Source organism: Vicia villosa, linkage group LG2 (assembly GCF_029867415.1).
Source record: "Vicia villosa cultivar HV-30 ecotype Madison, WI linkage group LG2, Vvil1.0, whole genome shotgun sequence".
NCBI classification, from domain to species: domain Eukaryota; kingdom Viridiplantae; phylum Streptophyta; class Magnoliopsida; order Fabales; family Fabaceae; genus Vicia; species Vicia villosa.
The window spans coordinates 225,694,395-225,704,124 of record NC_081181.1 but is presented as its reverse complement, the minus strand read 5'-3'; the positions used below and the strand labels follow the sequence as shown (position 1 = coordinate 225,704,124).

Below are 9,730 nucleotides of genomic sequence, written 5' to 3'. Positions count from 1 at the left end.
GAATTCGTGTCTCTCTTGTTACTGAACTAAGATAGCTTATTTATAAGCTATGTGTGCTTAGAATTGAAGCTAACTTGCAGCTAGTTGCCTTTGTTGAAACTTTGGTTTTTTAATATTAAAAACCTTTGAAAACTTGACCAAGTCTTGCCCTCCTTCAATGCACCTGCCTTGCCCTTCAATTCTCTGCAGAAGATGAAGATTCCTTAGGGGTGAGTCATGCTTGGAAGTTAAGCTACCATTATCCATGCATTTTCCTTTTAATTTTAATCTTAAAGTAAGATAAAATCATGCAAAAAATGGATAAAAAAGGTATGGGCTTAGTCTTGGTCGTGGGAGGCCCATAGTAACATGGAAATGATGTTTGAATGCTGAAAACTTGGCCCCTTTTGGAAAAAATGCAATTTTGAACAATGTTGATTTCATGCATTTTCCCAAAATTTAGCCAACTTCAACAAGGTGTAAATCCTTCAATTTTTGTCATATGAAGGAGATCTTGCACTTTTTAGAAACCTCAAAGAGTCCTCTAACCAATGTCTTTGGTCTCATGTCAAAATGATTTTTGAAGCTCCTTGTGTGTCCTTTTGAAAAAAGTGTCTTTTTGTTGACTTTGAAAATGACCTGTAATGTCTTTGATCATATTTTTCAAATGGTGAATCCAATGACCATGGGATCAATGGCATTTGAAAGATAATTGAATTTCCTTCAAAACAAGCTTTGGTTTGAATTTTTTGGATGAAGGATGAGAGAGTTATGATCAGTCAAAGTTGAGTTGACTTTTCAGGCAAAAACCCTAATTTTGAATCTTAGGGTTTTGTTGGTTTTTGATCTTTCCTTGATGAATTATGATCATCCAATGATCAAATGATGAATCCTTTGACAAAATATGGACTTTGACAAAAAATTTCATTTTTGACTGTCTGTTGACTTTTTTGGTCAAACGGGTCGTCTGTTGACTGTTTGAGCTGCTGACGGTGCGTCTGAGTGAATTGAAGTTTGAAAATTTGTATGATGGTACTTTGAGATATATGGATGTGTATGAAATCCATTTGAGCTCTCAAAAACTTGTTGCTCCTGTAAAAACAAGAAAAACCCTGATTAGGGACTGTTTGTGTAGGAGATAGTTAAGCGTACCTGATTTTTGTGCAGTGTTGAGTCTCTGCTAATCGCGTGATATTCAGAAGACTTCTAACACAAAAATCTTGGAAATTTGAATTGTGAAAGATTGATTTGATTGATGGTACAAAACACTGAGAATTGTACTGCCAGCAGTTTGGCTGTCGACTGACTGTTCAGGTATTGATGTAGCAGTTAGAGTGAAAAATCAACAGTCAAAGTTAATTTTCTTTTTTGTTGTTTTTTGTTTTTGTTTTATGTGAAAAATGAAAGTTTATTTACATGACTTGTTAGAAAAACACAGACATAATAAATAACTAATATTTACGGTATGCGGGCAAAATTACCGATAATAACCCTGAAAATCATTTAATGCACAGAAATAGGAATATTTGACTGGCAGAAAACACACAAAATATTATCTTAGTAATTAAGCAATATTATGACAAATAGTACAACATTTAATACTGACAGTACAAATATCACATACTATATTGAACAGTACGACGAATAAACGGTACATTTAAGAAATAAGAAATACGGCAAATTTTAAGAATGACGATTGATAACCCATGCTATGAACAATAACATGTAGATGATTGGGAGTGCAACCATTGCAGGTCCACACTCTTCAGGACTATGTAGGCAGAAGAAAGTCATGATCACCGTAGCAATGGTGATGACTGTAAGAAACAGTGTCTCTATCCACTTTGCCATTCTTGTCAGGGAAGAAGAGAAAATAGATATGAGATAGGAATTTGAAAGATGAGTTGGAATTTGATGTGAGATTTTATGAAAGAAAATGAGAGGTATTTATAGAATGGAAAGAAAGAAAGAGACGTTGGGGAATGATGTGATTCCGTACAAAAGGAAAATTTGAGTGGAAGTAAGATTTGAAAGAAAGTGTATGATAGTGTTGGAAAAAGGAGAGATTTGATTTTTGAAAAAGAGATTTGAAAAGATTTTTGCAAATAATGGAATATAGTACAACAATTAGTGGGAAACAAAAGATAATAATAATCTACTTGTTACCAGTACAGTCTGAGTTTCCTGATTCTGCGCCTGCAAAAAGATTTAACTTTGTACCAATTGTGTCAGTACCATTTATCTGTAAATAAATAAATAGCATGTGTGAAGTAATACACAGTATTTGGCGTTTGCGTAAGAATAAGTTCAACTGCAAGCCAAATTACTGTAAGTATTTCATATGTCAGGATATTTGTTGAAATAAAAAATCCATGATTATATGAGACCCTTAATTTTCAGATTGGAGTTTTCTTGAAAAATATGTGGGCAAATTTTGGGGTATAACACTCGTGTTCGTCACGAGCGGCCGGGTAGCGTTAGGTTGTTTCTAACTGTAGTAGCGTCTGAGTTTTTCAGCATTCCAAGGTCGAGCTAGTTTTTCGCCGAGAAGGTTCTCGAGGTAGTACGCACCGTTTTCGGTTTTATCGTACACTCGGTACGGACCTTCCCAGTTTGGGGCTAGTTTGCCTTCGCGTGAATCTTTCATGTTCCTACGGAGCACTAAGTCTCCGACTTCGAAGGAGCGCTTGATAACTTTGGTGTCATGTCTTAATGCTATTTGTTGTTTCAATTTCGCTTCTCGCAGGGAGGATCCTGTTCGGATCTCCTCGACCATGTCGAGCTCTTCTCTCATGGCTTCGTCGTTGAGTTCTTCCTCGAGAGGCGACTCAGTCCGACGAGATGGTTCTCGGATCTCCACGGGGATCACGGCTTCGGTGCCATAGGTTAGCTTGAATGGTGTTTCGCACGTGGTTGAATGTGGGGTCGTCCTGTATGCCCAGAGGACGCTGTGTAGCTCTTCGACCCAAGCTTTTTTCGCTTCGCCCAGCCTTCTCTTCAATCCACGGAGAATGACCCGGTTGGCGGCTTCAGCCTGTCCGTTGGTTTGGGGGTGCTCGACCGAAGTGAAGTGCTGCTTTGTCCCGAGTTTGGCCACGAATTCCTGGAATTTTCTGTCCGTAAACTGGGTGCCGTTGTCGGTTATTATCGCCTGTGGTACCCCGAATCGAGCGAGTATGTTCCTCTTGTAAAATCGGAGTACGTTTTGGGATGTGATTTTAGCGAGCGCTTCAGCTTCTATCCATTTTGTGAAGTAATCTACAGCGACCACCAGGTATTTGTTTTGGTAGGAGCCGACCGGGAAAGGTCCGAGGAGGTCCATTCCCCACGTAGAGAAAGGCCAAGGTGAGGAGAGAGATTTGAGCTCGTTTGGTGGTGCCAGGTGCATGTCGGCGTGACGCTGGCATTTGTCGCATTTCTTGACGTACTCTTTGGCGTCCTGCTGCATGGTCGGCCAATAATAGCCGGCTCTGAGGGCTTTCCTAGCTAGTGACCGTCCACCGAGGTGCTGGCCGTTGATTCCATCATGGAGTTCCTGGAGTACTTCTAGTGCTTGCGAGGCATCGATGCATTTAAGGAGAGGGATGGAGAAACCTCGTCGGTACAGCTTGTTTTCGAGGATAGTGTATGAGCACGCTCGTCTCTTAATTGTTGAGGCTTCTTTCACGTCGGCGGGGAGCTCGTCTTTTGTGAGGAAGTTGTACACTGAGGTCATCCAGCATTGGTCGTCCCCGATGGCGAATATCTGTAGAGCTCGCGCGTTTTCGCCTACACTTGGCCTGGGCAGAATTTCTTGGATAACCGATTTGTTTCCCCCTTTCTTTCTCGTGCTCGCAAGTTTGGACAGTATGTCGGCGCGCGAGTTGTGTTCTCGGGGGATATGCTCGACTTCCGCTTTGGCGAATTTTTTCATCTTATCTCTGACGAGCGCGAGATATTCGGCGAGTACGTCGTTTTTGGCTTGGTATTCGCCGCTGATATGAGATGCGACGAGTTGGGAATCAGTGTAGATCTTGACCTCTCGTGCCCCTATGTCCTCGGCGAGTCTCAGTCCCGCGAGGAGGGCTTCATACTCGGCCTGGTTGTTCGACGTGTTGAAGGAGAGGACTAAAGATACTTCTATGATAAGACCTTCGCCGTTTTCCAAGATAATGCCTGCCCCGCTGCCCGAGCTGCTTGAGGCGCCATCTACGTAGATGGTCCACTTGTCTTTAGTTGCGTTGGGTGAGTCGGCGATAGAGGTCATTTCGGCTACGAAGTCCGCCAGCGCCTGAGCTTTTAACACCTTCCTGCTCTCATACTGTACGTCGAATTCCGAAAGCTCGAGGGACCATCTTAACATTCTGCCGGCCATGTCTGGTCGGCTGAGGAGTTGTTTGATGGGTTGATCCGTCCGAACGAAGATTGTGTGAGCGAGGAAGTAGTATCGTAGCCTCCTGGCCGCTATTACTAGGGCCATGGCGACTTTCTCGATCTGTTGGTATCGTACCTCGGGTCCCTGTAGGGCTTTGCTGGTAAAATACACCGGTTTTTGCCCGTCTACGGTTTCTCGGATCAAAGCCGCGCTGACTGCCTCGTTTGAGACGGCCAGGTAAAGGTACAGAGGCTCGTTGTCGTCGGGTCGAGAAAGGACGGGCGGCGAGGAAAGTACTTGCTTGAGGTGTGCCAGTGCTTGCTCGCACTCCTCGGACCACTCAAAGGCTGCTTCTTTGCGTAGCAGTTTAAAGAAAGGGAGGGCGTGCTGGGCGGATTTCGCGACGAAACGTGATAGCGCAGTGAGCATCCCGTTTAATACTTGGATGGATTTTTTATTGTTGGGAGTAGGGAGCTCGGAGAACGCTCGGCATTTATCCGGGTTGGCTTCTATTCCCCGTTCGGTCAGATAGAAACCGAGGAATTTTCCTGCTAGGACGCCGAAGGTGCATTTCTCCGGATTGAAGCGCATCTTGCAGGATCTGGCCCGCTCGAATACGCGCTCGAGATGGGAGATGTGGTCGGTGTCCCCTCGAGACTTGACGATCATATCGTCCATGTACACCTCGAGGGTGTCGCCGATCTCCCCTCGGAACACTTTGTTCATCATCCGTTGATACGTGGAGCCCGCGTTTTTGAGGCCGAAGGGCATTACGTTGTAGTAGTAATTGCCCGACTCGGTCATGAACGCCGTGTATTGCTTGTCGCTCCTCGCCATCGGGATCTGGTTGTAACCTGAATAAGCATCCATAAAAGATAATAATTTATAGCCGGCCGAGTTGTCGACCAGTCTATCAATGTTTGGTAGCGGATAGGCGTCTTTTGGACATGCCCGGTTAACATCGGTATAATCAACACACATTCTCCATTTTCCATTAGATTTCTTAACAAGTACAACGTTTGAGAGCCAAGTTGAATACTTGGCCTCGGAAATAAAATTTGCCTCTAAGAGGTCTTTTATAGCTTTCTCGGCAGCCTCCGCTTTCTCGGGAGACTGCCGACGCCTACGTTGAACTACGGCCTTTGCGGCTGGATTGATGGAGAGGTGGTGGCAGGCGACCTCAGGGTCGAGTCCGGGCATTTCCGCGGCGCTCCAGGCGAACAGATCAGCATTGGCTCGAAGGCAGGCTATGAGCTGCTTCCTCGGAAGGTCTGGGATCCCTTTACCGATTTTCACTGCTTTGTCAGGGTTTTCGCCCAAGGGGACCAGCTCGAAATCTCCGTCCGGAACTGGTCGGAAGGGGTGAGGTGACTTCGACCTCGACTCTTCTCTAGTCTTTTGTTCTTCTTCTGCAAACCGGGCGTCCAGGTCGACTGAGCTGACGTTGGTTGTCTGATGCTGGTCTCCTCGAGGATGCTTGTCTTCGGCCCTTGGCTTTTTGTTGGCGCTGGTCGGCGGAGCGATCAGTTCTAATCCTTTGACGGAGGCGTCGAAGATTCTTCTGGCTGCTTCAATATCAGCGTTGATAGTGGCCACTCGTCCGGTCCTCGTGTAGAACTTCATCTTCAGGTGGACAGTGGAGGGTACGGCGGTCAGTTCGACCAGAGTGGGGCGTCCGATGATGCAGTTGTACAGGGTTTTGCAGTCGATCACCAAGAACCTGGTTTTGACTTGCCTAGAAGCCTCCCCTTCTCCGAAGGTGACAATCAGCTCGACGTAACCCCATGGTTTAGTGGTAGCTCCGTTGAAGCCTTGAAGGTCTGAACCCACGTAAGGAGTGAGGTGTGAGTCGTCCAGCTGGAGTGTTCGGAAGAGATGGGAGTACATGATGTCGACCGAGCTGCCTTCATCGACTAGGACCCGTCGAACATCGAAGTTCGCCATTCTTGCTCGGACGAGCAGAGGAATTGTGGCGTTTGGAGCTCCGCCGGGTAGTTCCTCCAGGTAGAAGGTGATTGGTTCAGATTTCCCTCGGAACTTTCTCAGTGTGGGGCCGAGGTCTGCGTTGGCGCTGAGCAGCTCATCGAACTTTCTCTTCACTGAACTGATGGTGAGAGAGCCCGGATCTCCGCCGTTGGAGACGACCATGGTGAATGGGAATCCTTCCCATTTGCTGAGTGCGGCAGGTGTCCCGACCGATGGTATGAAATCTTCAGGTCGGGTTACTGACAGGGCTACTTGTAGGGGCCTGTTGTCCGGCGAATTTCCTTCGTCAGAGTTTCTGTGGTCGTCCCTTCGGGAAGGTTCCCCTTTCTGTGTGTATTTTGAAAGGCGACCTTCCTTGATCAGTGTTTCAATAGCGTCCTTGAGGTGAATGCAATCCTCGGTCATATGTCCATGGCTCCTGTGGTATTTGCAGTACTTGGACTTGTCGGTTCCTGGCCTTGCGGGGTTTGACTTCGGGGGTCTGATATTCGACTTTTTGAAGTCAGTGTTTTGGCATTCGGCTAGGATCCTTTCCCGTGAGGCGTTCAGCGGGGTATATTCGTTGAAACGACCAGAAGGTCCCCGGCGTTCTTTGATGTCGAGAGACCTGTCGTCTTTCCTTCTCTCGTGCCCGCGCCTCGAAGTTGAGGGCTCATGGTTTGAACTGCGAGCGGCGTCGTTGTCCCGTGACGCTCTCGTGGTAGCAGCTTCTGCTTCCTCATATCTGATGAAGGCCTGAGCCTTGCGAAGGAGGGCGTTCATGGAGTGGACTTCCTCAATCTTGATGGCCTTTTTGAAGTCGCTTCCAGGGAGGAGCCCTCGTTCGAGTAGGTACCTCTTCATGTAGTCCGCGGTCTGCACTTGGACAGCTTCTTTGTTGAACCTGTCGAGGTAGTCTCTCAAAGATTCGTTGGTACCTTGGATTACTGCCTCAAGATTTGCTTCTGATTTCGGTTGCCGACGAGACGCGGTGAAGTGACTTAGGAAAAGATCCTTCAGTTCAGTCCAGGAGTGGATGGAGTTAGGGGGCAGATTCCTGTACCAATTCATCGCGCCTTTCCTTAGCGTGGTCGGAAAGATGCGGCATTTGATGGATCCTCGTACCACATGGTAGTCCATGACAGCTTCGATGCTCCTTATGTGGTCATCGGGGTCGGTGGTCCCGTCATAGTGGTCCAAAGCTGGTGGTTTTTCCATCCCCCGGGGAAGACGAACACGCCGGATTTGCTCGGACAAGGGACTGCGGAAATCCTCTTCGTCGCTAGGCTCAGGGGAGTTTGAATGTCTGCCCCGCTGGGATTTAGGGCGTGCTTTGCCCGAGATTTTGCGGTTGTCTTTTGGAGAATGCTCGCGGACTTTCTGCACGGCTTTGGAGGGGCCTCTATGCTCCTGCTCGGGTGAGAGACTCTTGGCTTCAGTGGTTTCAGGTTTCTGATTCTTCCGAGTCTTTCGAGGTGGAGAGCGGGAATAGGACCGCTGGTGCCGGTTTCTTCTCGAGGGGGAGCGAGACCTAGATGGACTGCGCTTGCGATTTCTCCTCGGAGGAGACCGCGAAGAGGAATAGGAACGTGACCGATGGCGTCTCCGTTGGGGAGAGCGATATCGTCGCTTACTTTCCAGGTTGTGGATGCGGTCGCCCTGTAGGCGGATGAGGCGGTTGGTTTTCTGCAGCTCCTTGAGTAGGAGGATGGCGGTTGGATCAGCGCCCTCGGGAATGTTGATCTGTTCCTCTTCGTCTGGGCTACGGCTTCTTCGTCTGCCAGAGGTGTGGGTGAATGAGGAAGCGGGTTGCCCGTCTCGGGTATCAGTTTCATTCACCACTTGGAGCTGGTCTGGTTCAGTCTGGGGCCGGGTCTACCCGTCTTCCCCGTTCTGAACTTGTCCTTCAGGACGGGTTTGTTCGACGTTCTGGACTTGTTGAAGGCCGTGCACCTGTTGAATGTGCTGAATCTGTTGCCTCTGTCCGGCAAAAGCACGTTCTTGCCGACGGCGATTCGTCAGTTCGCGGCTGGAATCTTCAATCAGTTGTTCCAGGACGAAGGGATCAGGACTAGGTATGTTGTTGTTGGCCATGACGATGGTGAAAGATTATGCTTTGATCTTTGTTAAAGAAGGGGGAGCAAGGTTCCCACAGACGGCGCCACTGATCGTACCTGATCAGGAGAATCGTCAAGGCGCAATATCTGGCTTGAAGAGCAAGATGGGGGGGGGGTACCTGCAAGGTTCTCCGATGCTTAAGTCAGTAGCTATCAGAGAATGAGGTTTAGAGTTAAGAATAGAATACCTGACCCTCTGGTGAAAGAGGGTATTTATAGCCCCCAGCGCTGGGCCAAGGTTCCCTAATTGGGCCAAATCCAACTGGAGGCCCACGTGCTAGGGAACTGCCAGAACGTCCTGTGCTAGGGCTGAGTCAGCAGGAGACTCACGTTCTGGATGCACAGAGCGTAGGGTTCGGAGATGGTTGACCGAATCCTTCGCTGAGACGTGACGCGTGGTCTTCGTGCGTGGATAACTCCTTGACGGTTATCTAGTAAGTGGGCCCAAAGGTTTGGGCCTGCTCGGCCAGGGCCTTCGCGACGGGCAGCCCCTATCTGTTGTCCAGTAGTTGGGCCCAAGGGAAGTGGGCCTGCTCGGCTGGTAATCAAGGGTTGGGCCTGCTCGGCCCAGACCAGAACAATATAAAACGGAGAGATAAGTTATTTCCTGCATAAATTCAATACAATTCAAATAAGTCATGCTCACATTTAATAAGTTTGGAGCCTTGGAAGAGATGAGTTTTGAAAATGTCCTAATTTGAATTTGGTCGAAATCATCCAACAATATATCATCCACTATAAAATTTGCTTACCAAGATTTGGACCAACAACGTATAGTTTTGACCAACTTAAAAAAAAAAAGAGGATGGATGGACAGATATGGACATGAGAGGATATGTTTCCTTCATTCATCATCTTTCTCCGCCATTAACTACAAAAATAGGGTGAAAGAAATAAAAGGTAAATGCATTCAAGTATACGTCATAAACTCACACCATACACATTGAAGAGAAAAAGATCATACTCATTACTGGATATACCAGGGGTTGATCGGTTTGGTAAATGTTTGATTATAAGAGTGTGTTCCTGTCAAGATTTCAAATTTAAATTCGAGTGAGTATTAACAATTTTGTTGTTGGGTCAATCTAAGCAAAACTTTTCTCTTACTTTAAATGAGATTCTTTGCAAGTTTACGGTAGAATTGATATTTTTGAATTAATCGACCGCAAGGCCTGGTAGCAAACTGTTAAAAAAATATATTAAATATTTAGAGTATAAGAAGTTTACAATATTAAAAATATAATATAAAATTTTTGTTAGAGCAAAAGCTTTCTTGCTCTTCAAGAAATAAGGGAAATAGAAAAATAAAGAGATA

General features: G+C 46.7%; 1 protein-coding gene across 1 annotated transcript in view; it reads right to left on the bottom strand.

Annotated features, from left to right (window-relative positions):
- Positions 1 to 8,392, bottom strand: part of LOC131651488 (uncharacterized) — a 9,043-nt gene extending 651 nt beyond the window's left edge. Inside the window, exons 1-3 of the mRNA XM_058921149.1 lie at positions 8,178 to 8,392; positions 7,424 to 8,075; positions 6,756 to 7,312 (exon numbers count right to left, since the gene is read on the bottom strand). Coding sequence (XP_058777132.1) covers positions 6,756 to 7,312; positions 7,424 to 8,075; positions 8,178 to 8,392 — 1,424 coding nt within the window. The remainder of the gene's footprint in view (positions 1 to 6,755; positions 7,313 to 7,423; positions 8,076 to 8,177) is intronic.
- Positions 8,393 to 9,730: the final 1,338 nt, after the last annotated feature.